At 34.6% G+C, this 27,762-nt stretch overlaps 3 protein-coding genes across 3 annotated transcripts; 2 read left to right on the forward strand and 1 right to left on the reverse strand.

The window, feature by feature from the left end:
• LOC143186878 (uncharacterized) lies at positions 1–4,223 on the forward strand. The gene is made up of 2 exons (XM_076390701.1): positions 1–703; positions 1,425–4,223. Exon 2 carries the CDS (start codon positions 1,465–1,467, stop codon positions 2,986–2,988), a length of 1,524 nt encoding a protein of 507 aa, XP_076246816.1. The 5' UTR covers positions 1–703; positions 1,425–1,464; the 3' UTR covers positions 2,989–4,223.
• On the reverse strand, positions 3,072–27,592 carry Setd3 (SET domain containing 3). Its single transcript, XM_076390702.1, has 7 exons — positions 27,022–27,592; positions 26,127–26,618; positions 25,920–26,043; positions 5,449–5,563; positions 5,228–5,380; positions 4,593–4,916; positions 3,072–4,489 (listed from the first exon to the last, which is right to left on the reverse strand). The coding sequence occupies exons 1-7, from the start codon at positions 27,137–27,139 to the stop codon at positions 4,364–4,366; spliced, it is 1,452 nt and encodes a 483-aa protein (XP_076246817.1). The 5' UTR covers positions 27,140–27,592; the 3' UTR covers positions 3,072–4,363.
• Positions 15,199–25,739, forward strand: LOC143186877 (uncharacterized). Its single transcript, XM_076390700.1, has 2 exons — positions 15,199–15,623; positions 22,439–25,739. Exons 1-2 carry the CDS (start codon positions 15,498–15,500, stop codon positions 25,400–25,402), a joined length of 3,090 nt encoding a protein of 1,029 aa, XP_076246815.1. The 5' UTR covers positions 15,199–15,497; the 3' UTR covers positions 25,403–25,739.
• Positions 27,593–27,762: the final 170 nt, after the last annotated feature.

Raw genomic sequence — 27,762 nt, forward strand, 5'->3', positions numbered from 1 at the left:
TCAAAAGAACAACAAAGTATATTTTGAATGATCGTATTAAATGAGGGCATCTTACACGCTGTGTACAGTTATACACCTTGTTCTGTGAATGTTTCTCAACCTTATGATCAACGCCGTTTCAAACTTTTCATATCCCATTTTCTTCATCAAAAATATTGAACCTTTTACTTCAACATGAAACTTTTTGTCACATAAATACACTCAGCAAATACTTTCACATTTACATTTATTATCTGCAAGAACTCTGTGACATAATACAGAAGTTCAGAATCGAGAGGTTGAGAATTACTTTCGGTATCACCAACAGCAGGTCATCAGTTGGACGCACACCGAAACGTTCTGTCAATTTCGTATAATCACAAAACAGCTGATCAAAGTCGTCAGGTGCAAATAGTAACGACCAGCTCCGAACCGTGGAATTGCACGTGGAATTTGGAAACCGAATATCGAATGCTGTACACTTGCCACAACGTTCACTTTTTTTTGCCCATCTCTTGATGCGTCTTTAAAGAACTCCATGCAGATACAAATCAATGTTTGTGCAGTGGAGAAGCGTTCCTCAAAGAATACTCAGATTAAGTATCTGTATGTAAATACGCTTTGTCTACGTAATTGTGGATACTGTTTACACTGAAATTTACTATAATCGTGTACGTATGATCGAATGTGGCGAACAAAGATGTGGCTGTTAAGTAAAAGTGAGGTTAACTTTAATTCTTTAGAATTTTACACATCATAGTATCTTTACGCTGTAGTGTCGCGGTTTAAAATCGAATATAAGATTCCATTGTATACGGGGAACTTTTTTAGATATTAATTCATGTATTAGTAACTTATATTTGGCTTGTCAGAGAAACAAACAAAAGGGTGTGAATGCAAGCAGATCTTGATCACTCCAAATTGGTTTAGGAAATTTTTGATACAGTAGCTAAGGTCTGGGTAGCTAGAGATGATTTATAAATAGTAGAAACTTTTCTACCACCTGTTGGTAGTGACATCAGTAAATGTAACAAAAGATTGTTCAGAAAGGAGCAACTTATTGTTATTAAGAAAAGTTGTTCACATTACATTACAATGTGGAACTAATGCAAATCCTTGTTGCACAAATCATCTTTGCATCTCCCTTGTTTCATTAATAAATAATGTTTTCGTGTTTTATTCTAGAAACTTTTAAAGAGAGAAAATGTTGTTATTGTTATGTTGTATTTAGATCATGCGAGCAAATGTTCATTCCTCCCCTAGTTCGCTTAGTCTATACATATTATTAAATACCACTGCATTTAAACAGTGCAAAATTTTTCTTTATGATTTCTCTTTGGCCTAGTTCATAGAATCACCTTGTATATCAACTCTGATTATCCAGATCTCAGTTTAGAGCGCTTAAATATTGTAAACATCATAACATAGTGATTTTTGTATTACAGTGAACATTTGAACAAATTGTAAAATATTCATGAATATAAAATGCTAACATTGGAAAACGTAGAATACAAAGAATTTACAAAAAACACAATGGAAGATGAAGATACTAGTGAAGAGAAAAACAAAGGAGATAGTTACGAGAAGAGTAACTATCCCATACAAAATGAACAAATCTTAGATCAAGCACTTCTGTCTCCAGAGGATGATGACGATGATGTTGAATCTCAGGAAGATGATGTATCCTCTGAATTTTTATCTATTGAGAATGACTCTGAAGTTACTAGTGAGTCTACTATTAGTGACTGGGACGATTTGAAAACGGAGTCGCCTCTATCATATGTTACTTCTGTACCTAATAGTAAAGAATATATAATAATAACTCAGCTGGAGTCGGATGAGGCATTAATGACAAAGAAATTGTCTACTGAACGTTCTATATCGAATAAAAAGTCTAAATCCAGGCATCGCTCCAAACGACGTAACAAAGTATTATTATTAAGAAAACTCATACCGAAGCATGAGCCGATAGTTGAAATAAAGGAAGAAGAGCATTCAATCATTGCTACAGATGTAGATGAACGTGTGCCAACCATAGAAGAAATAGATTACGACGAGTCTTCTATGGACCAAAATATTACAGATTCCAAAGATAATGTTGCCTGGTTGCAAACTTTCAGACCTCTGCCATTATATCACACGGATAAGGGTAAACCTTACTTAAAATGCCCAGCATGCGGAGCAATGTTTTTCACTTCAAACTCATTCCAGAAGCATTTATATTCTCATATGTACAAGGAAGACGATACTTTTGTATGTTCCTTTTGTAATTATACAAATACAGAACCTGGAATGTTGTTCACTCATTTATCCAAACATCAAGATCAATGCGAGTTTTGTAACGAAAATTTAATGCGCAAGAATAATTTCGAGAAACACTGGGACATACGAGCATCAAACTTTACCATGAAAAGAGATCATCGGGGAAGGTTCGTGTGTACTCTCTGCAAATTAGTGTTCGACGTGCTGCCGCAACTGGAGAAGCATTGGTTCAAGCACGCATGTAAAAGGGAAAGAACTTATCAATGTAAGGAATGCGGTGGGTTGTACGAGAGCATAGAAACGCTAAATAATCACAAATGTATGAAGTGTGCCGTTTGCGGTAAAGTATACGATAGTTTACACCGACTAAAAGCGCATACAGTGTGGGCGAAACACAATTTAAAATGTCCAATTTGTTCTTATGAATTCATTCTTTCTATGGACCATGAGAAACATTTGGCATTGCATAGACAAACCTTTCATTCTATGAAAGACTACCTCCATTGCTTGCAGTCAGTGGACGGGAAAACATTCCAGTGCAATCTTTGTGACAAAATATTTTATGCGTTACCTTCTCTCATGTTGCATCTTCAGGAAGATCATGGTATTGAAAACGTGAAAAAAGGAGACGAACAAAAAGAAGAATCTATTGGCGAAGCACTACTTCGAGCACTAAAAAGTGGACCTACGAATTACGCTGGTCGAAACAATAACATAAGCTTATCGAAAGATAAAATCGAGTTCTAAAATGCGCTATGAGTTTAAGATAATATTCCAGAAGTTAATTCCAGCTGAAATAGAAGGAATGAAGGATGTGAAATTGGTCATTAAAATGAATTGCAAGAATGAAACGTGCCGTTACTATAGATCAAACATTCTGTAGCATGTATTAAATATAATGATAAATATGACTGGCATGAATCAACGTATAAATTACTAATAAGAATGTGTATTCGGTATTATCTGATCAAAAAGTTCTGAAATAAACTGTATTACAGTTTGACCTCACTTGTCGCAGGGATGAACATATACATGTATATTTTTTTAGCAATCATGTAAGATACGGAATATCGCCCATTTATTCAGACACAATATTGTCATGATGTCGATGACATTACTTTGAGAGCATAACTATGAGTATCGTATCGATTCTTCTAATTCGAGAACTTTTTGGATCGGATAGCAAGACAATTTTTCTAGAGATTTGTTAAAGTAATATAATCATATATATTTTCTGCATTTTGTATTAGAAGGAAATGTAACGTTTAGTTAATGTGATATTTGCATTTGGTTGTATCATGTATACTCCCCGACGTATTTAGAAAGCAATATGCAGAGCTATCAGTCCTGCTGTAGCATCATCTAGATCATTATTTCTACCTTGTTAATTTTTTATATGTTTGGATACATCGATATCATTTTAAATAGGTATCATTCGTATAAGCGTACTGTGTCAAGTTTCATAAATCACCACAAGTTTTAGGGAATAAACATGATACAATACAACATTGTTGGCTGGGAAATATATCTGGAATTCACTGCTTGTCTTACTTTTATGCGTACTGTTAAAATTCGATATTAAATTTTACGGCATATAATTGTTCTGTAAGTCTGATTTCGTAGGCCTGTGTAATATCGCACAATAGCTTACATAAAGAATTAGATCTCTTAACTATTCTCTTTGAAAAATAAATATCCATGAATAGTAACATTTTGTTTGTACATTTTTTCTTTTTCTTTTTTTCTTTTATATATCAAAGCTGAAAGTATCTTATCTGTTAAATCTTGTAATCGGAGATTAGAACTTGATTAGTTACATCGCTCCAAATATAGTTCGACAAGAAATATTAATGCGATAGATAAAAACGATTTGTATGCCTCTGAAAGTTCTCATCTCTCGAAAACAAGAATCAAGACATTTTGGAACACGCGAGTACTTTGCATTGTATAGTTGTTAAATACACATACACATATAATTTGTCCACTGTTTTACACACTTCAATAGACTTTTAATACCATTGTTCCCTTTTCGTCATTGTTCTTTACTCGAATCAGATCGACATCAAGAAGGAAAATACAAATTCCATCGACAAAGCAAAATCCTCACTAGCGAAGCCCTTATTTAAGCTTTAATCCATTGTTCCATATATTCCAGCGCGCCCTGAAGAATTTTCTTCTCCGTTACCCTAAGCTGAACAGCTAGCTTCTTAATTTGCGGCAAAGACGTTTCCAACAGCTGCAGATCTTCCTGCAAAAAGAAACAGAAACGAACGTAACGCGATTACGAATTTCTAATGCAGCCTCAGAGCTGCTTTATGCTACAATCAAACGGTATTTCGTTTCACTTTCACCTTCAGAGTCGTCGGGTAATTAGCAATTAAGAGCTGCAGTCTAGTAAGCAGAAATTTCCGGACGTTCTCCTCGACGACAGTCTCCAGAGCACAGTCCATGTGCTTCAAATCATTCACACGGTCTGACTTCAGCCAATGAGTAAGTTCAGGCTTACGCATACTAAATACTCTTAGGAACGCTAGCAATAAATCAGAGATCGGCTCTGTCCCTGGCTTTAAAAGGAATTCACCCACGGAGGGTAGATCTAGTTTATTTAGTAGTTCAATGCGCTCTTTTTGGAGGGTGTCGGCTTTGCTAATTCCAAGACGTAGTTTGAAGCCATCCTTTAAAAAACAGAGAAGAGCAGGTGTTTAGAGGTATGAAAATTCACATAAACGTACATATAGAGAGTGTTTCATAACATGTGGGACCCAATTTGAGAGTTAAATTACAATTTCTGTAAGATTATATACCCCAAAAGGAACCTTAACAGACAAAAATTCTAATTTTACTTAATTTTCTAATAATTGCAAAAAATATTACAACTTATAAATATATGCATAAGAAGGACAGTACCCATAATCAATAAGTGCAATTATCCTGCAGAATCTTAACTGCAGACTTAATTAAAAAAAAAGTTGACCAAATAATTCACCTGTTTGTTATCCATATAAACAAATCCTGAATGTACAAAAAAATCGGAATTCGTTCTGGGCCCGTAACTAATAAATATCTGTTCTCCTTTCTTGAAGTCTCTCAGAGCATAACATTCGCAGCAATTCGCTGTTGCATTGAAATCCGTGGTGATCTGAAATAAAAACGAGAGGATGCTGAGGCCATCCATTTACCAGGTAGAACATTAAAGAAAAGACTCACTCTTCCGTTCTCATGATTACACATGTCCCACATCGGGATCAAAGCGTGGATCATGCGTGAACCATCTTCGCTTGGAATTAAGTTCTGCCTTGTCATTACTGTAGAAACTGCCCAGCTGAAACATCAATTTCATTGCAAAATATAAATCGTCAGATGTTCATTAACAGATGGTGATGAGGAATGTCTTGACAAACTTTTTCTTGAAGTTACATGAGATGTTAATAGATCAATATTAGATATTATTAAATAAGAGAATAATAAAGAAGAAGCTATTTAATATCTGTAAGTGGATATATTGACAATGTTCAATTTTTTGTAATTCGAATATTGCTAGTAATGATGTGATAAATATTATGATGAATAAATATTCGTTACATAATTCGAAATAATAATAAGAAGAAGAAAATGAGATATTGCAAGGAAAATTTTATTACTTTCTTCAGTTTTAATAAAGTTTGATAAACTTGAATGAATGAGGAATTAAATGACAGATAGAATTATCTTCATCTTCTAGTTAAAGGAATTAAGTAATATTTTTACATATAACTGCTTTTATGTACTTATATGTATTGTTTTTATATGAAAATTTTTAAAAAATCCATCTTCTGAACAATTATTTTATTACTTGTAACTAGCAATAAGATTAATGTTTTTATCTATTTCAATTCAAAAGCTTGTCTTTTCTTTCTTTTTTATTTAAATGAAAAAAGAAACTTCTGTCCATAAAAATTCACCTCATTGTTTAGAAACATTAAATAGAAAGGAGATAAGAAAGTTCTACTTGTCAGAAGCTAAACACAGCAAGAAACATTACATGTATCTAGTGTTTCATACGTATAATTATTTACGAAACTAAAACTGGATGGACCACTCTACATAAAATTAATGAAGAGTTGCTTCACAATTTCGATAAAAAAAGAATCCTAATAGAAGAGGAAACGACTCTCAGTTTAATTTCGGTAAACACTACCAAAAAACTTGGAAGTGACTTTCGCCTTCGAGGGAAACATGCTATAAAGCCATCGACCAACAGCTGAATCTTCTTTTCGGACAAGAACTTGACCCAGAATTCCGGAAATGGAAGTAAAAGAAGATTCATTGCCAGCCTCGCTGTCGTGCGCGTTGTTCCCTCGACTTTCTCTCTCTCTGGGAGAGAACGCTTCACGTTTCACAAGTTTACGGCGAGCCGACAGCAGAAATGTGCGCAAGGAAAAATACGCAGATGCTCTACACAGCCATTTGAATTTGAGACAAAAACTCATAAACTTAAACAGGAAAAGGGGGAACATAAAGTTTGCTTTCTAAAATATCTAAAATGTTCGACTATGTATGGAAATGTAAATAAAATGGCAAATGGTCAACGTATTTGATGACTTCTGCTATAAACGTTCTTGCAGCATAATTTCCACAATTGGATGAACAAAATGAGAGCAAATCTACTTTTACTGGTTTCTCTCTCTGTCGTCATCTCGCGGCGCCAATCTTTCTGCGGTACTTTCTTTAGCCAGCCTTGTCTAGATTGTCTCGCTAGGACAAAAATGGACACTCTGTGGGAGAGAATGAAAGCTCTGATCGTATTGTGGAGATCGTTCTGGTTGTCGCGTGGCAATTAGGTTACTTCCTCTTACGTAAAGAAGGAAATCTGTCTCCAAAAGCGGATTTCATTATTGATACATGAGATACGAATCCGTCGTAGCTCTAAATGTCTGTTTCGCTTGCCAAGCTTGTAGAATGTTCATGATTGACTTATGCAAGTTGAAATTTAAATTCAGCAAAATTTTTTGCGAGAGAACAGGAAAGAATTTTTAAAAGGATCTAGGAAGAGAATGTACCAGCAAGAAAAAAGCTAAATGAAATTTAATTATAAATATTGAATTACGAAAATTTTATATATTCTGAAAATTTTAAATATGGAGAATTGGCAATTTTAAGACATTTCTATTGATTTCAACTGAGGAAAAGGTGATTCTCTATTTAAAAGAAAAAAGACAAGTAACAGATTCTTATGGAATAAAATTTTCTAATTGCTTGCCTGGTTTTAAAGAAAAGTAACTATGGAATTAAAACAATACAATATTCAGAAACATAAAATAACTCGAGGAAATTACTTTCAATAATGAGAAAGTCACTTTAGACTTTATTGTTATTTAACAAATACCTTAGATGTTGTTTTTTCTTCAAGAATTTTTAAATTTTAGTTATATATTCTTGAGTTACTATTCATGAACATTATTAACTGTTACAACACGTCTACTTCAAGAAACAGAAAATGCATTGAGAATACAACGCTGCAACAACGATAAAGGAAATTTTCTTAGATCATCGTACACGTATAATACATCCATCCAACAGTAAGTATTTTTACCTTACCTCCTCGTAAGTATTTTTCTTCACGAAACATTCAAAAGTCAATATCAATACTGATTTAATATTTTACATGCTAACATGAGAGGACTTCTCGAGAATTTTTTGCTTCGCCAAGATAAAACAGTGCGACGTTCAGAAACCCAACTCATTCCTCCACTTCCTTTTACGCATCTAAAAAGGACCTCAGCGAAACCAGCCGCGGAATATTGCAAAAACGTGAAAGAATGACCTTTCTAAATAACTACATAACTGAAAACATGAAATTTCTCTTTCACCATGCGCATACCAGTCCATACAGCGACAAATTTCATAACGATCTCAAAAGAGAAACGGTTCCCGCGGAACTGGGCTTTCGTTCACGACACCGACGCTCTTCCAGCGATGAACAACGCGTCTCGCGAAGTAGACGAGCGAAAGAAGGGTAATGCGATTCAGCAGATCAGCTGGGAAACTGGAGAGGTCGCGTTTACGCGGTAATAGAAAATTATGTTCCGTGGAAAAAGAACGGGAAAAGGGAACGCTCGGCTCCTCTGCGTGTTACCAGAGCCAGATAAACCATATGAAAGTTCGGCCTCGCGTGAAAGTACGGCTCCTCTTCTGACGAAGCGCCGCTGAGGATCTCGGCAACGGAAGAGAATATAATATGGGCTGAAAAAGGATTATGTACACGGAAGAAAATGGGCGCAGAGATATCTTAAGGGGTTACAGCTATATAGATAAATTAAAAAATAGGTTTTTTGGTTTTACACGCTTGGAAAACCAGGTTTCAAGAATGCATCCTGGAAATTTCATATCGATGTCTGAAAATTGATCAAGTTATACAGCTTTAAATGACACAGTGTGGTCGAGTGCTGATACTTAATAGAAGAAACTACATATACATATACTACATATACATGTATAAAACTTTAAACGCGATTTTCAAATGTGTTAGACATCATATCTAGAGAACCACTCGACAGATTTACTTGAAATTTACAAGAGATATTCTTAGGCATCTTACGTTGTACATGACGATCTAACTTTTTAAATTTGATTTACAATTTGTCAATAATAAAAAAAAAGGACGATTTTTCCATCGAAATTCTAGACCATTACTTTACATGGCTGTCATTTTGTAATAATATGCAAAATTAAAATTTAGAGATCGTCAAGGACATAAATTTCATTTATTCTTAATATCGATTTGGTTTTTTGCTTTCAAATGTATTGTTTAGGCTTCAAAATGTCCACCAGGAAATGCTTATGTAAAGATGCTTTTCAGTCTCCATGAACATAAAATGAAAATTTTAATTAAGATTCTTCTGTTTATAAATATATCTAATATATCATATATCTAATATCGTCCTAATTTTTAATGAAAATTAAAGTATGACTATACGCATATATTATGGTTTATTCAATCTAATCTGAAGAACCATGTGTAATTTTTACGAGTGCTTTCCATATTTTAAATTCAATTAGTAGGCATATAAAAGATATTTATTTAGAAATGAAGGCAATAAAATGGAAGATTTCCTCTCCGAGTAAAGTGTCTTTCAAACAGAGTGTAAACCATAGAAAACTATTTCCATCAGCTGGGAATGACCCAGATATAAATTCAATTAAATATTTATGGGTCATTACTATAAAGAAAGGTTCACTAACTCTTAATCCAACGCAATGGAGAAATTTACTTATAATTAGGTAGACCAAAGGCACATTAACTTACATCAATTTAATAATTGAAAAGAAATTATGTACGAAAGAAAACGTTCTAAATACATAACTTCTACATTCTTTTAAACGTCAGGTTTATATTCGTGATACTAAAATAAATCGTCGTAGATCATGCATGCTTTTCTCGAAATAGGTACATACTGACACTTGAAGTTTTGAATCTTATCACTGCCTTACACTGTCTCTGGGTTACATGGGTATGTACAATTAATAAATAACATAAATTTGACAAATCTTCAACTCTAAAGCAAGAATTTGAACAGAATAGTAAATATCCTAGGAACAAAATTAATAATTTCTTAAACAGTTCATTATAGATGCTCAGACTACTTTGGTTATTTCCTTGAAACTGAATTGCAAAATTCATCAAATTCATTACTTATCCTATAAATAAGAAATACCCTTAAAATTCGTGAAATCCATTATTCATCCTATGAATAAAAAATATCTTTAAAATTCATTGTGTATTCTATACGTAAAAAATATCCTAAAATATCCAAAAATTCATGATTTATCCCATAAATAAAAAATACCCTTAAAATTCGTGAATTCATTATTCATCCTATGAATAAAAAATACCCTTAAAATTCATTGTGTATCCTATAAATAAAGAATATTCTCAAAATTACTTATTTATCCTATAGGTAAAAAATATCCTAAAATTCATAAAATTCATGATTTATTCCATAAATAAAAAATATCCTAAAATTCATCAAATTCATGATTTATCCCATAAATAAAAAATACTCTTAAAATTTGTAAAATTCATTATTCATCCTATGAATAAAAAATATCCTTAAATTGTGTATCCTGTAAATAAAAAATATTCTTAAAATTCCTTATTTATCCTATAAGTAAAAAATATCTTAAAATTCATAAAATTCATGATTTATCCCACAAATAAAAAATACCCTTAAAATTCGTAAAATTCATTATTCATCCTATGAATAAAAAATATCCTTAAATTGTGTATCCTGTAAATAAAGAATATTCTTAAAATTCCTTATTTATCCTATAACTAAAAAATATCCTAAAATTCATTACTTATCCCATAAATAAAAAATACCCTTAAAATTCGTCAAATTCATCGTTCATCTTCCCTCCTCTTTCCGCTTCACGGAGTTGATCAGTCAGCCATTTGAGCGAGTCAGTTATTGAATCGATCGACATAATGCTCCTGCGTGCGCCGATGTATCATCGTCGCTGGTTAATTAGCGAGGAAAGTGGCGAAAAGCGTGACGCTAACGAGCGCCTCGCGGTGGGGGTAGAACCGAGAGGACGCAGCGCGTACAAAAGGAAAAAGAATAGGAACGACGGTGGTCGTTTCGCAATGTATCGCGAGCCGCAGATAAGAATCGGGAGACGAGCACAGCGTGAACCGACTGCACCGTGGGGATGGATGCACAGTCCACTGCACGTGGGAAGGTCGTGCTATGAATCGAAGATCGTGAGATCTCGCGCGCACTTTCTACTACGGGATAGCTGCACGCTGGCGAACGATCGCGAAACTGTCACTGATTCGTGCTCGCACAGGAAAATTCATTTTCTTTTCGAGTCTTTGATCGTAGAAAGGCAATTTCAGGGAAATTCAAGTTCTTCTTTTTTTGGTATTTTCTGGAAGCCTGGAAACCTTTTCTCATCTTAGCCCTTTCTGAGGATTAGATATCAATATTCTACAGTATAAGCAAAATAAGATAAGTCACTTTTGAAAGAGATCTGCAAGGTAGAATTTTGGATTTTAAATTAAATGAAGACGTCTATTTTATGTCCATTTTATGTCTGAATGTCTTACGACATAATTTGGACGTCTTGAAAACATCCAACAGTGTTCGTTTTAAGAATTTGCGAAATTTACGTCCATAAAGCGTCTTAAAGACCTCAATTTTTTAACTGAACGTCTTATACACGTAATTTAAACGTCTTTAAGACGTATTATGAGTGTCTTTTAAGACGTCTTAGAGATATACTGATCTGTAACATCAGATGTCTCAGAGACGTCTTTTGAATATTTTTAGGACTTTTCTAAATGGGTTAAGTTTCAATATTTTGTGTAGGAAATTTGAACAAATCTAACTATTCTAATTAATAAATATACCTGGGAGTAGAAAATCTTCGAAAAAGATTCTGCAATTTATAGCATTACAGTACACAGTAATTTTAGAAACACTCTGTATATACAAAATGAAGAAATTAAAAGTAATTTCCGCGTCCACAAAAAAACAGGGACGAGAAAGTTCTGATTCTTGGACTTTCTTTTAATTAGCCTTCCTTTTAATTTCTCAAATAATTACTTCAGGTAGAATTCAGTGTACCTACTTAATTACTAAAAAACGAAGAACTTGTTTTATTTGGATCTTTTTATAATATCCATTGAATAGTGTATTATCATTCAAATAAGAAATTCTTGGTAATTTTTTACCTATTATTTCAATCAGCAATTCTACTGAATTTTAGATAATTGCCGTGTGAATCAACTTTTCAAATCCTAGTCTATTAAAACGGAGCTATCCCAACGATTACTTCGCATTGTTTTCACTCATAATATGTTCATAACTGCAATTACTATCGTTAAAGCAATGTCGGTAACAAACATTGGATTTGAAATTAGATTTTCTCTCCATTAGCAGGTAGAAGATCGTAGAAAATGGTACGATCAAATTAGGAACGTCCTATTGTTTGTCAATCGTTATGATACAGCAGAACCATCATTATTAGAGCTAATAGGGAGTAAAGCTTAGATTATTTGCTAAGTTTGCTGTGTCGAAATCTTTTCATAGTTTATAACATCTTTTTTACAATTACTTTAGTTTTTCCATTATTTTAAAGAACATCGTGAAGAATTCTGTACAATAGTTCTCAATTTTTAAATAATAATCTTCAGTTCAAATCGGAAATTTTTCTGTTAAGAAATAATTATTGTATCTCTACTGTATTATTATTGCAAATTAGCGATCAGATATAGGTTGTCTTTCATGTGTGTCTACTTGAGTGAAACAATGTAAAATGTATTTCTCTATCTGTGCCTTCGTTTATTCAATCACCGAATGAATTAAAGAATAGTGTATTTTTACTGCTCCATAATAATTGGAGAAAATTTTTACATGGTCTAACAGCAATTTCTATAGATAAAAAGTTTGTCAACAAAAACAGAAAATTGCATAATAGCTACATAATTAACGAACGAAATTAATTGCACATCTAATTCTACGATATAAAAAGACCTCTTCCTTAGCACTCATAAAAGGAAGGTACTTTCGCGGTAAATGTCTGATCCGACTAGAATTATATAATAATGGAACAATTTACTTTTTTCGCAATCGTTTTTAATTACTCAGGAATCTAAATAAGAAATCGTGGAACAATCCAGTTAAATGTTTCTCGATCGAAACGCGATATTAATAAACTGCTATTAGCTGTTTAATAAACAGCAGGAAAAAATTAAGAAAATATGAAAACTATGTTGCGTTACTCTAACCGCATAATTTCAACATTTTTTTCAGTTTTAAATAATTAAAATGAGTTAATGAAACAAATACATTATAAGAACTTATTGTTATCGATGCTTTAAAAATCATAAATTTCTGAAAAGATATCTAATTCAAGGAAACAAGGTTTATTTAATCTTGTTTTAATTGTTTTCGGGTTCAATTTAATACAAACACAATATTCTTGCAAAATAAAACGTAGGATAATAAACAATCATATTAATTTGGGAGCATATTATAAAAACAATCTTCATCAAATTTTACTATAGTCGAACATCGATAACTCGAATCTCAAGGGAAGAACTAACACCTTCGAGTTATAGAGCATAATTTGGAAGCATATTATAAAAACAATCTTCATCAAATTTTACTACAGTCGAACATCGATAATTCGAATCTCAAGGGAAGAACTAACACCTTCGAGTTATAGAGGTTTCGACTTATCGAAGTTTTCGAGTAAGAGAGATTTAATATACGAAAATTTGACTTAGAGAGGGTTTGCACTAGAGTTAATAACGCTTCATTAATGTCACTATAACTCTGTCAAAGACAAGAGAGCATTTTACATTCCCTATGAATCTGAAACAAGCCATCCTCGACCACCATGCCCACCGAGCTCGTCCCACCAAGACTCCGCAACAAAGTTTCTCCGAAACTCTGAATAATTCCCTCGAGACTGCCTTCGCCGAGCGCAAACAGCGTTACCATAAAACGCGCCATTTGCCGCTATCATTCCTCGCTGGAAGGAAAGATGAACCGAAGCGTATCGCTGATCAGGCCGCTCGATCTTTCTTTTCATCTCTCTTCCCGATCGAACCGATCCCGCGCCGTCTAGCATCGGGGATGGCCACCAGATGAATTTCATCTCTGGTGATCCGGTAGTGGTCGTGGAGAGGCAAGAGAGCGTCCCTCGGCTCGGCAAACGTTTAGTAGAAGACTGCTCTCGAGTTTCACCGACTTACTTAGGATCGCGCGTGGAGAAAACCGGCGTCAGTACGCGAGAACGATTTGCCGAGCGTGGAGGAAGAGTGGTGTGCCGCCTCGAAAGTGACGAGAGCCCAGGATTGCCTCGCGCGCCGATTAAAAATGCTGCAGCGCGGCCATCGCGGTGATTACTAGTGCCGAGGACAGATTCAGAGGAAATTCGACGTGTTCTTCCTCCCTGCTGGGAGACACGAGATAAAAGTGAGAAGATTGGTCGATGAAGGACGCGGGGTAGGACCTCTGGACGCCTCTTCCTTGACAATATCTCTGGATTTGAGGTGCCGCGGGAAGCTACAGTGGAATATTAAAGTGGATCATCGGGGATCTTGAGATCGAGGTCCTTGAGGCTTTATGATCGAGTTTATTGTGTGGTTTTAAAGGGATTAGAATTCTGATGTCTGGAGTCCTCCCTGTTGGCTTTCCACTGGGATTAAAGTGAGATTTGATATTGGACCTCGATTGTTTTTATGAGGAGCTAGCCACTTGGATTCTGAAGTGGATTGGTTGGGCTTTGATGAATCCTAAAGTAGACCAACTTTGAAATCTCTAACATTTCTTTGATTCAATCTTTAAAGTGGACTCAGAGTTTTGAAATTTGAAGCTCTCTAAGCTTCCATCATCGATTTGCCAGCCCAGGCTGGGAGTGGATCACAATTCTGGAATTTAAAGCTCTTTGAGTTTTGTTCTCTAAGAAGGACTGCAATCGCCAACTTTAAAGTTCTCGAAGTTGACTTTGTACTCAAACCCTAAACTTATGGTAAACCATTCACTCAAATTTAGAAGTGGATCATCAGAATTTCCATAGAAGCTTCAATTTCTTACTCGAACCCTAAAGTGGAACATCACAATCTTCAAATCTGAAGCCCCCAAAGCTTTCAAAGTCAACATTCAACTCGAATCCCAAAGTGGATCACAATTACTCATCAAAGTCAGAGTCCCCAGAGTTTCCATCATCATTTTACTCAACTCCTAAACTACACCTCCCCACAATTCTCAAAATCGAACTCCCCAAATCTTCCATAATCAATAATTGACCCAAATCCCAGAAGAAATCCCAGCTCACGATTCTCAAAACTAAAGACTCCAAATTCACCAATTCTCATCTCAGAAGGCCTCATTGCACCCAAAGTCAATCTTCCTCTCCCCAAAGTGGACCAAAGCTTACACTGAAACAATTGTTGCACGTAAAAAGTCTTCTACCTCAGCCAACTTCTGGCAACTGTCGCAGAAGCGAGCGAGCCCCGAGGGAGCGTCGTGATTAAAACCGAGAGAGGACAAAAGAGGTCTGCATGACCCCTGAGGAAATCTTGGGCCTGTGCAACAGGAAGAACGCGATTTTCGTTATCCTGTGCGCGGCGGTGATCTACGTGCACCTGTTGACGAGCGAGGAGAAGGACAGCGGGGAGCAGTGGATCCCCTTGAGCGTGGAGGAGGAACTGGGGACTTTGTGCATCTACGACGAGCAGCTCTCGGTCTTCCGATCACGCTGCAACGATGTGGAAAACATTCTGTCTGCTCTCGTTGACGCTTTCCACGTTCGGTTTCCCTCGCGATAGAGGCACCGCAGCCGAGCCTGTTCGAGTAGACGCGCTCGTTCCTCGAGATGATCCGAGCCATCGGGTAAGAAACGAAAGAGAAATCTCTCGGCATTGGTAGATGTGAACGGTCGAGCAGGTTTCCAGCGAGGATCGCTGGGTGTGTGGAGCTGTGCAAATTGTGGGATCAAGATGTTTGGAAAGAAAAGGGAAACAGGAGCTTCTTTTTGCAAAGGGTTCAGTTTGTAGATTACTCTGCTTATAGCAGTGGCTTGAAAAATTCATGATGCTTTCTGATGATTGAATTTTAGATTCTGCTGTGCGGTGAAAATGACATTCTCTTGTTTCGAGGTAAATAGAAAAACGTGCAATTTTAAGTATGCAGTTTTTTTTTGTTTTTGTTTTTTCAGACTCTAAAGTTATGCACCAGTTATTTTTAATTACAAATTACTAGCATTTGAGAACATTATTGCAATAAAATTAAGAGGTATAATTTACTGAAGACTTAAGTAGAAATTAAAATCGAGTTGAACTTGGGAGGTTCAATCAGAGCCATAACAAATTAAATTCAGTTTGTCTAAATTTGAAACCTCGAAAAAACAGTTAAAAAATAATTAAGAGTAACTGTACGGAAGTCAGCGATGAACCATGTCGAAGTTATTTCAGTTTTAAATTAATAACTAAAAATTATTTCTTAAGTTATCGTTTCCCAATATTTCCAGGAAACTAACAACTTGCACATCTCTTACGACACTTAAGTAATTTCGCTTTGATGGGATAGGATATTGCTAGCACTTACTTGCTAGAAATTCTAATTAACGTTATTCGAAACGAAGTACAGTTTACAATAGCACTTACAATCACACTAAATAATATTGGCAGCCAGGTGTGGCTAAGCGGTCATTGTGTTAAAGAAGTGTTGCAAATAAGACATCACGTCGTCAATAAAATTTGAGAAATAATTACAATGCATACGATTGTTAAATTGAATCAGGTGTGTCGTAAAAAATAAAGTACAATTAATAATACATTGCATATGGAACAATAGTTTAAACTAAATAAAGTTAAAATTGTAGAATACAATTTTTTGCAGCTTCGATTTTGAAAAAATAGATAAGATGTATCAGATAAGTACACATTTACATATTTGACTATTCATTTACAGCATTGATTAAGTAATTATTTGAATAGAGAGCATATCAACTCATAAGATTACGAAATTTTTACGAACATTGCATTTGATATGTACTATAATCTCTTTATTATAATTTCATGAATGAAAATGAAGTTAAAAGAGGATTAATATGGCATAAATTTTGTAATTCAATTTTCTCAGAAGTGAAGCTTTCTACAAAGAAAATTTATTTTACACTATCGACTTTATTTCAGTACAAAAAGTTATCCCCTGTGCAATGATACCATGTATCATAAACTATTCTTAGCCTCATCAATTATTCCTGATTAATTCTTAACTAATTATCTTTTGTATTTACTGTCCACATCATGAATTGAAGGATTTTGCCCCTCAGCAACTTACTACATAATTAAATGAATATTTACCGAACGCAGAGGAAACGTAAGCCTTAAAACGTGTTCGAGTTTTATAATGATACGAAGGGGTGAACGCCCCCCAAACTAAAGTAGTCGTTTGCTCTTTTAACCGGTCGCGTTTTTCTCCTCCTTTTTTAACTTTTTTGTCTCTGCCGAGGAACAGGTAGCGTTGTGAAATGTTCGAAACATTTTACCCGACGAGTTCGTGAATTCGATTACCGTTCATGAGTAAAAGTATTGAATACATAATTACGTACCGCTTGAGAAAATTGGAAGATCGAGCGTCTGGAGAAAAGAATGTATAAAACACTCTGCTTTCCTTTAGAATTCATTTTTGCAACATTTTTTTTTAATATTTCACGCTTGCAAAAACTGCTAAGCTCTATATGAAAATTATTTATGCGTATTTAGGAACTGATTTAGTGTAACTTTTATGTAAAATTGCTATTCTTCTATAATATATTCTTCTACTTTTATATATGAATTTGTTAAAAAATTTGAAAATTCAGAGAATCTTGGTGTCAGGTCTTTGCTTAAAAGAACAGAAAAAAATGTATTATTTATAAACACCAACACAAGAAGAAAGTTTGATACAAAAAATACTAAAAAACATAAAATATATAATACATGAATTGATTAAAAAAACAGGACATTAAATATATCTGTAATATAATGTTGTAACAAAAATTCTAATAATATGCAGTTAATTCTTTTTATTCATTCAATTTCAAAATTAAAAAATCAATGTTCTCAAAAATTCATGTTTCGTTTATTACTATTCAGAGACACTTGTTTTTATTATTTATTTTTATACTTATACAATATTCAACGAAGCCATGCACCCTAACTCGTACTCGCTTTTATCCAACAATGCGAACTATTTAATTAACTTAAACTTAAATCCCAATTAATCCCTTTATACTAATCTGATCCCAGTCTCATCGATCTCGCGCCAAAAAAACAAACCTTAATCTTATATTCTTTAGTTACCTTAAATTGTTTTAACATCCATATTAAAACAAAACTGTTTCAAAAGACTAAATTCATACACAGTCTGAATTCTTCCAAAAACTTAGTCATCATGAATTGCAAATAATACTGAACTCGTGAAGTGAAGTAAAAACATGGGAATATGGGCTTCAGTCGATAATCAATGTAAGTAGTGACAATACAAAAAGAACTTTTAATGATGTCGAATTGAACCATACTAATATACCACTTTTAAATTTACAGTAATATAATAAAGTTAGAAACTACTTTTTTGAAACTAAATGTTTATAAACTGCAATGTAATTAACAATTTATATATTTTGTTGTTTATTAAAGGCAAAAATCTGTGCCATAAAGGATTGTACTGTTGAATGCAAGAACGATCTAAGAACATTCAGATGTTTTTTCAACATATACCTAAATTACATAGATTTTGTATTCGTTTTTAAACACACCCTTCAATTTTCATTGCATTATTTTTAAAATTGATACAGAATGAATTGTAGCTAGTAAAAAACTAGTACTTTTTCATTTGATCTCATTATACAAATTACAATTATATTCTAAAATATTACACAAACATTAAGTAAATAATCAAAAATAATGTTAATAACCAACATCTTTGACTATATACATAGATATACTATATTTCACTAGATATATTTTGTATTCTGCAAGAGCTTGAAATCTAAAATAGTCAACTGAAACCACTTTTACCAATTCATTTGTTACGTAATTAATATTATATTGGAGTAAATACAGAGAAATTTAAATATTTAAATATTGAATTTTTAACTATTCAAAATATTTTAACTATTGAATATTGAATTTTTAAATATTGAATATTTAAATACTGAATTTTTAACTTCCTTATCTCTAAAAAATATTTAACTTAATCAGTTTTAGAGACACTCTTCTCGCAACTCAATTACATCATTGAGTTCCTTTTTCTACAGTTTAATTAGGCACTTCTGAAAAATGCCACATCTGTCATCTAGGACATCGAACGTTCTCGCTCCGCGCGCAGTTTCGCCGAGCAATTTGCGATTAGAACACCTGACCTAGGCGCGTGGCTATAAATCGCAGTTGCTCGATTTATTCATTATTGTCGCTCGAGCAACTCTGACGACAGTAAATGTCAAAATGCACGTCGAGGTCGTTGCTGCGGAAAAAAACTAGCCGCACAGTAGCACGTAGGCCAGTAGAGAAAGAGAAAGCTGGCAGCGAGCACGGAAACTTCGAGACTTTACAAACATTTTGTCGCATATTTTGCGCGGTCAGTTCATAGACTCGCGTAATCTTACGTGATGGAAAAAGGAATGACGTTTTCTTTGGATAATAACGCCACTTCGATCGTGGATGTTGGCCCCCTTTAAGACGCTATGCTTTCCACCCCTTCCTTTGCAATTTTTCTTAAATGACACTTGCCAAAACTTATTTAACCAAAAATCGATTGCTATATAGATAATAATTATTATTAGAGAATAATGAAATGTTAACTCTTGAAAGATAGTTACTTAGGTTCTTCCACATTTGCTAATTAATTATTACACGACAAGTTATTAATGAATTAGAATTCTAAAAATATCTATCATTTTTAAAAGCAATTTTGAAAACAAGTACGTAATTATATTAGAGATTTATTCATTATTCCAAAGATCGTATGAATCTGTATTAAATGGATGTCTTCTAAGTATTTTAATTTATACATAAATTGCAGCCTTTCTCTGAAATTCTTTTTTGTATCTAATATCTTATTTTTAATATGTACTTTGAAATGAGTTTCTATTTCTAACTTCTTAATATATACATCAGATACAAATGATACTTTCAATAATTTCACCTTTTATCTAGATGGTATGTCTAGTTTTTAATCTTTTTGTTTTGAATCATGATATAGAAATCTTTATTGAAATTTATGTCTGATTTATTCGAACACTGTTGAAGCAACAGTAGATAATTTCCGCTCTGTTTGGAATCTGCTCTCTGCTTTGGTGAGAGAGGAGTCTTGTTTTTTTCGAAACTTCATCAAATCCTTCACTTCCGTGTTTAGACAGCTTCATGGCAGAGATTAGACGCTCTGCGGTTTTTAAAATGATTGTTTGCTGAGGTTATTGTACACAAATAAGAGAAAATTGCTGTGATGGGCAATTTGCATGCCTTTGTATCTCATAAGGAAATTGTTCTTGCTTATTGACGTGATTATAGTAATTTAAAAAATGATTCGACATAAATGAAATGACTGGAATGTTTAAAGAGAACAATGCTGAATTAATACTCCTAGAAAGTGCATATTACTATGCTACTTTTATGTATGCACTTTTGTGCATTGGCGCAATTGTATACAGCAACTGCAGTTTTTGTTTTAGAGCCACTATACTTTTGAAAATATTAATCGACATCGTTCTTTTAATCAATCACAATCTATCATGTTTCGATATTACTTTAAAAATCAATTTTAAACTCATTTTTTAGTGTTTTTAGTCTTATTTTTTAATGTTTCAGTATTCTTTCACCAATTTTTTAAGTCATTTTATAAATCCACTTTAAATTTGTTCAATCTTTTTCGATATATCAATACACTTAAGTATTCAGTGTCACCTTTATAATAGTGGAATGAACTCGATAGTTAACGAAGCTTATTCATAAATTTACATAACTGAATGAAAATAGCTTCATTACACAGTGAATAATTCACGATTTTTTAATTGAAGCATTGATTTTATAGTTAGCGTTTAAAAATGGATACAAAAGTTAGATATAATACAGAAACTACTTAAAATACTAAAAAATTAGAACGAATCATCATAGAGTTATTTCTGTCTTTATCGATAATTAATTCTTTAGAATGACGCAAAAGAATATTGTAAAAAAATGGTGTTACTGTTATAAAAAAAGTAATCATGATATTGCAACAGTTTCGACATAATTAGATACACACTTTGACCTCATTATTGGTATTCAACAATAAAAGACGTACGTATGCAGAACTGTTCAAGAACTGTCTACATCGATCATAGAAAAAAATATTCATGTAATTGTAAATCATAAGCCGATCGAATTGGCAATAATTGCAAACAACTTGGTTGCCTCTCGTCGCCCTTGTATTTTACGCAAGAAAAATTGCACAAATTACATTTAGACATTGCACTTTCCTTTTTATAGTCGTTGAACTTTATCCACTATTTATGCGCGCATGCTTCGTTTACTTGGATATATTTGTTCATTTAACATTTAACTCAAAGGTAATTAAATATTGAAGGACAGTAGTTTTAAATCCCAGCATATTTATAAAAGCTTTTAAGAATTAGATTAAAAATAAAAAGTTGATGTTTGAATACTTACATGAACTTTTAATCTCGATTAGGGAATTATTTTGTTATCACTAGTAAATATAAAATAGATATATTACACATAGAATAGGTATAAAAAAGATTTCATAATTTCTATATTTTTCGCACTGCAAAATTAACAGTGTATTATCATTTTGGTTAAAATTGAATTTTTACTTCCTGAAATTAGTAAATAATTTGAGATATTCTAACACATACATAACGTACAATGATGCAACTTTACTTTCTACTTTTTGCCTGTAGATTGGGAAAATCAATAAAAAGATTCTCACAGCCAGTATTGTATTAATGCAATATTAGCAACAAAAGAATAACAATAACTCTAAAAATAAAGGAATAATTTTAATCATCAAAATCCATCATAGATTGTATGATTAATGTTCCAATTGTTTCATATTATTCATCTAACTTCCTCTTAAAATTGAAATTAACTAACTGGGAGATTAGTCTGCACAACTCTATGATATCTTCCTCTATGATGTAATCTTATAGGAACTATAAAAACTTTCACAGAAGATTTCAGAAATAACTCCACATCAGAAATATTATATTAACACTGGCCTGGTTCTCAACATCCAAACTAACAAGTAATGAATATCAAATACTTTACATAGCAATGTATTAATCATTGACCAAACTTTATGTTATATGCAAAGTAATTATTTCTCAAACTGTTGACGATGCAAACCAGTTATTTAAATAAAAATTTGCTTTCTTTGAAAGAAAAACAGTAGCTAAAGTCCAAAGATTTTAGTCTCTTTGTCATATCTATCTTATTACGCTGTTCAATAATACTAAAAATTTTCATGAATACCTCTATTATTTTAAACAAATTATAGTAATAATAATTTCGACCAAGAATATTGTCAAACTTGCGTCCCTTTCACTCATAAAAATAACTTTTTCTAGTTTCTTCCATCAAATATAACTCGAACTGTAGGCTGAGGTGTACCAATCTGTTCGCCAAGGACTGTTTACATGTTTCTTAAGACCAATCTGTTTTTAGAAGGAAACGCGAGGGCAGACGGAAGACAGAGAGGAACTATCAGGTCGCGGGATCAACGACGAGCAAGAGAATTCGAGCGAACTGGTTGGCAGGTGGCGGAACAATGGCGAGGCTCTTGAACCGAAGTGGAGGGACGGCGATACGGTGCCTCTACTTCCGTTTTCTCAGTTCTCACGATATTCTAGGGACAAAATAGACAGCGAAGATGAAGAAGACGATTACAGTCGTCAGGAATCGAAGCGTCGTCAGGACGATGGTGGAGAAGATGCCCTTCGTTCCAGGGACACTTTAAGAATTTCTTATACCGACTACGAAGACTACGAATCGACAGATAAGAGGCGTGGATACAGAGAACGCGAGGGGACGCCGCGGAGAAGGAACAATCGGTTGTTTACTAATCAACACATAGCCAACTCTAAAGAGTCAGACAAAGAGATCCTAAGTTTCGCTGAAAATAAAGACCCAACGTCCACGAGGTACCAAGGAACTTTCCAAATTCATGCAAATGACTACGAACATGAACTGGACGACGAGGAGTACTTGAAGCCTCGTCCAAGAAAAAGGAGACCCCCGCAGAACTATGAATTCGCCCTTGTTGAAAACGAAACGTCTTCGTATAAGGAAGAATTAGAAAGCAATTCTAAGCCCTGGTCTCCTGCAAGCATTAAGAAAAATCTCTCAGACTCTGAGTCTAAGAACCCTCAATTCGTCCAGAACGCTATGGAACTGAAATCTCTGCTGAAAATGCAACAGGAAGAAGGTCTGAGCTTGTCCGAGCTTCTGCAGCGCAGGAATCTGACGCTGAACGATCTCTTGAAAGGGAAAGCTGACGCGATTAACGCCTTGAAATCGAAAGACAGCGGCGAAGGCGAGGATTACGTCGATGAAACGTCGAGATTGGTGTCTAACTCCTTCACGAAAGTCTACGCCGCAAAGAAACCGCAATGGGTAACCGATCCAGAGCCTGCGAACATAAAGAATAGTCAGAAAAAGGAGGAACTTAGAATCTCATTTATCCCAGTGGATATAACAGACCCAGCTAATTCCACGAAGCTCATTCTAAGCAGCACGAAACGCGCAGAAATGTATTCAGAAGCCGAGAGTACGACTGGAAAATCGATTCTCACCACTCTGGATCCTCCACGAACCGAAGTTACACCTCTTATGAGCGCGCCAACGACTATTACGACATCGTTACCACTACCCGTTGCAACCAATTCCATGGAGCTGTTGCCGAGCAACGATAACGCTGGGAAATTGCCGAACGATGGTGAAATCAAAGCCGAGAGCCTCGATGAAGATGAAATTATGGAATTCTCTGATTTCACCGATTACAAGAACGGACGGAGTAGCATGTCTCCGGTTTGGTTGATGATGAAAGATCAGGAGAACGATAAATCCACGGTTAAAGATGTGAACGATAATTATGAGGACAGAGGCTCAACGCTGAGCATCGAACACATCTTGAGTCCCACAGAACGCACTAAGCTAATTAAAAACGTGTCGATTGCGTTTGGGAACGAGGAAGGGGATAAAATCTTGACGCGTGAAGATTACAGCACGGTGTCCGAGCAAGAATACCAAGATGACGCACCGACGACGTACCATGACCTAGAACATAACACGCAAGTTAATGCTCCTGTCGACGAACACGAGATGAGACAAAGTATAATGAGGGAAATAGAGTCTGCGCTGGATGCCATTTCCTACGGTACTAATTTCACGATGAAGAGCCACTCAGTGCCCTCGGGGAGCTTGCCTGAAGAGAATGTTAATTATCCACCTAAAAATCATCAAACTGCAAACACAACTGAAAAGAAAAGCTATGATGAAGTTATTTCAGAAGTGGAGCCAGAAGCACGGGCTGAGATCTTTGAATTGTTTGCGTCTGGATCGGCAGGGAAAAGATTGGAACGTCTGCTTAAATCTAGGAACATGAGCTTGGAGGAACTAATCGCTCTGAGACAGAGGGGTTCTAGTAAAGTTCACTTGGCCGAAGTGTCGCGACTCAGAGTACAGAAACCGAGTAAACATCAACCCGAGGGCAAGAGTAATTCAGAAGCAACCACTTTACCTTCACCAAAAGTCGCTCCCTACGAATTTGGACAAAAATACTTGACTGAAACAGTAGAACCAATTACAAGTATTACTGAAGGTTATGATAAAGGAATTAGTATTACAAGTAGCGAATCGACATCGAAGTCCACCAATTTTGTTAACCCAGATGAAAGTACTATACAGATGGAAGATAATTCACCCCAGGACATACACAATGAAGAAGACATTAAAGAAAGACATCGCACAGTGCAGATCGTCGACTTATTGACGACCTTCGGCTCGCTGCCCTTCGCGAAAGACATTCAGCGCAATTTTGCAGGCGAATATGATATCCCAGACAGAAAATTACCCGAACGTAACAACAACTTCGGAGTTGTATTTGTGAAGGATAATGTCGAGACGATACACACCAATGACACCTCAAACGACATTCATTCTGGTTATGTTAAGGAGATAGTACGACAGGAGCCAAATTCCATTGATATCCAGGCAGTGTACAGCGAGACGAGTAGTGTTTTTGACGAAGACGAGAAGAATGAGAACGGGCAAACACTGTCGAAAGTGAAACCAAGCATAATAGCAAGCGGCGCGATTCTGGGGGTGACGATTGTCGTCTTCCTGGCGATATTCATCGTATGCAGGATCCGACAGAAACAGAAATACAGGTACAGAAATACCTTTTCCAGAGCGGTGTTCCAAGGTCCTATGCTGGCGGCCAGGAAACTATCGAATTCGAGCAGTTTGAGCACTGTAATGGTAAACGTAGTCGCTACGTCGACAACGAAAAGGCCAGATAAACACGAAATTCAGGAACCTGTGGGAAACGCCGATCCTAAAAGTGACATCGATAATGATTCTCTGGACGCTAATGACAGCTGGGAAACTATACCTGATTACATGAAATGATGGCAGACCAATTTAACCGCATTTGTCACGGCTCCGTTAAAACCTTGAAAATAACAGTATTTTCTCGTTTACGTTAAGTTAATTTACACATCGAAGGCTGATTGTGTACCTTGAATTCAGCGATGACACGAAGTGAAAGGCGTGAGACACATCTCATCGAATCATCGACTGTAATATTGCTCTTAGAACAATGAATCAATAGACTGATTTTTCAGACGCAGGTGTTTGTATATATTATTGTATAGAGTTCTTAATTAACTTTAATCATTAAAATTCAATGTTATTTGGAGTGTTAGAATTAGTGCAATCTTCTTCGAAACTTTGATTATCAGATATCAGAAAACATTCACATTTTCCTAATGTTATGAACTTAAACGTTCAAACTTATATGCATAGGATAAAATATATATTTATTTATACAAGTAATTTGTAAGCGAAATAAATGACTTTTTGTATAAATATGATACCATTTTCCTAAACTCAAAATATTAAGAATAACAATCTGTTATTTACTCACCAGTATCTCTCATATGTAAAAACATCCCTGAGTATAGCAGACACAGCGTTATTGTTGTTCTGAAATACTTTATTAAAATAGGAATACTGTCTTGCAATATTTCTGCATTGTTTTAGAGCAGCCTCTACAAAGAAAAAATCATAAAATCTTAATTATACATTTTTATGATTACTTTATATTTAACCAATTTCCAGAGTAAATATCTACCTAAAGTAGGACTGCCTTTAAGCTCAATCATCTCAGCAGCAGTCATATACAAGACTGTAGTATAACTAGTAGGAAGGATATCCAAATAAGGCTTCCATTTCGAATTTTCCTTATGCCTCTCTATGAGTAAGGCAATTGCTAATGCCACTTGGGGCATATGCTGTATTAACGGATCATTCTGTAAAACAGTCAACTCTGGTGCTGCATTATGAATACTGAAAATAAGTCCTCTTGGTATCCTCAAAATAAGATCATTCTCAAGAAAATTATGTTCTGCTTTCAAGCCTAGATCATAGCTAGGAAACTCTGCAACACTTGCTCCATCTATATCTGCGCCATTCTCTTTAAGCCAATTTACGAATTGTCCAATCCCCTGGGATCGTTTCGATGATTCTGTCTTCATTTCCTCCAAACGTTTAACCTTCTCCAAAACTGATGATATTTCTATATAGTTCTCCCATAGTTGTGTTGCATACGCCGAATTACTGCTTACTGGTATAAAAAAACAAAAATTATTAGATGTATTCATCTCAGAAAAACACAGAATAGTCAAGGTATATGTAAAAGGATTCTCATTTCAAAAATCTGTTCAATTTCTTCAAGATTTTCTGATTTTAATGACCCATACAGTGCCAGAATAACAAATACGTGTATCTCATACAGAACACTACCAAATGCATTTTCCTTTGTCTGATACATTCTTAAAATAATGTTGATAAAAGTAATTAAATTTCATCTAAACTGAGTACTTTCTTAAAAGTTATTTAATGTCAAAATTCGATTTCGAATCAAATTACGCCGACAATACAGAAGGGTCAAAGTCGTTTTTGAATGGCATGATAGAGATAGAATGACACAGTTATAAAATATTTGATAAAAAATGTATAATACTCACGATGAAGTAGCTTTTCGCACAAGGCATTTATCTCGTTCCTTTTTGCCAAGGATAATTGCCTTTGATGTGGAGCGTGTTGTTTACTTTTAGACGATCCGTGAGATTTCTTTCTGCCCATGTTTGTACTATCTCACGGCACTTTCGTGTCGACTTCTTCTCACATTTAGATGCATTATAATGTGTGACGCGTGCCTACGGCTGGCAAGAATAAACACTTTTCGTTGAAACAAAAATAGAACACCCTACACTCGGCGCCTTCCGAAAATTCGGCCGACATAACCTCGAAATGACAGAACGAAGCTACCTTCCTTCCCCATGCATTACAGATTCCGCTGCACTTTATTGATTTTCAGTTTCTGTCGGGGGTCACCTACTTTCGCAATTACGTTAAATTTTTTTGACAGGAACGAATCTGACGATTCTTTCATCTGAATCATCTGATACAACTTTACGAACATACAGTTTGTCGAAGAGATTTTATATCATTAAATTCAATATTATTATAGTATTCGTATATTTTTATTTAATAATCGAATATATGCCGACATTAGCACGACATAATGTACAACATCCTTTGAAAATATATACAAGTACATAATATATACATGCAAATGTATAAAACTTAATTATCTCCCACATCTTTTTCTATGTTTTAGAATTATTTATAGAAATATCCATTAAAAATTGAATAACGTATGTACAAAACGTAAATGAAACGAATCTTCTTTTTTTATAAGATCT

This window comes from Calliopsis andreniformis, unplaced genomic scaffold, assembly GCF_051401765.1.
Source record: "Calliopsis andreniformis isolate RMS-2024a unplaced genomic scaffold, iyCalAndr_principal scaffold0022, whole genome shotgun sequence".
Classification (NCBI taxonomy): domain Eukaryota; kingdom Metazoa; phylum Arthropoda; class Insecta; order Hymenoptera; family Andrenidae; genus Calliopsis; species Calliopsis andreniformis.

Bases quoted from the DNA above. Each gene is read 5' to 3' on its own strand.
- LOC143186878 (XM_076390701.1), top strand. From the start codon at position 1,465: ATGCTAACATTGGAAAACGTAGAATACAAAGAATTTACAAAAAACACA.
- LOC143186877 (XM_076390700.1), top strand. From the start codon at position 15,498: ATGTGGAAAACATTCTGTCTGCTCTCGTTGACGCTTTCCACGTTCGGT. The intron at 15,624-22,438 runs GTAAGAAACGAA...ATCTGTTTTTAG, and splicing joins GAGATGATCCGAGCCATCGG to AAGGAAACGCGAGGGCAGAC.
- Setd3 (XM_076390702.1), bottom strand. From the start codon at position 27,139: ATGGGCAGAAAGAAATCTCACGGATCGTCTAAAAGTAAACAACACGCT. The intron at 26,619-27,021 runs GTGAGTATTATA...TTTTTATACCAG, and splicing joins GTGCGAAAAGCTACTTCATC to TAAGCAGTAATTCGGCGTAT. The intron at 4,490-4,592 runs GTGAAAGTGAAA...TTCTTTTTGCAG, and splicing joins ATTACCCGACGACTCTGAAG to GAAGATCTGCAGCTGTTGGA.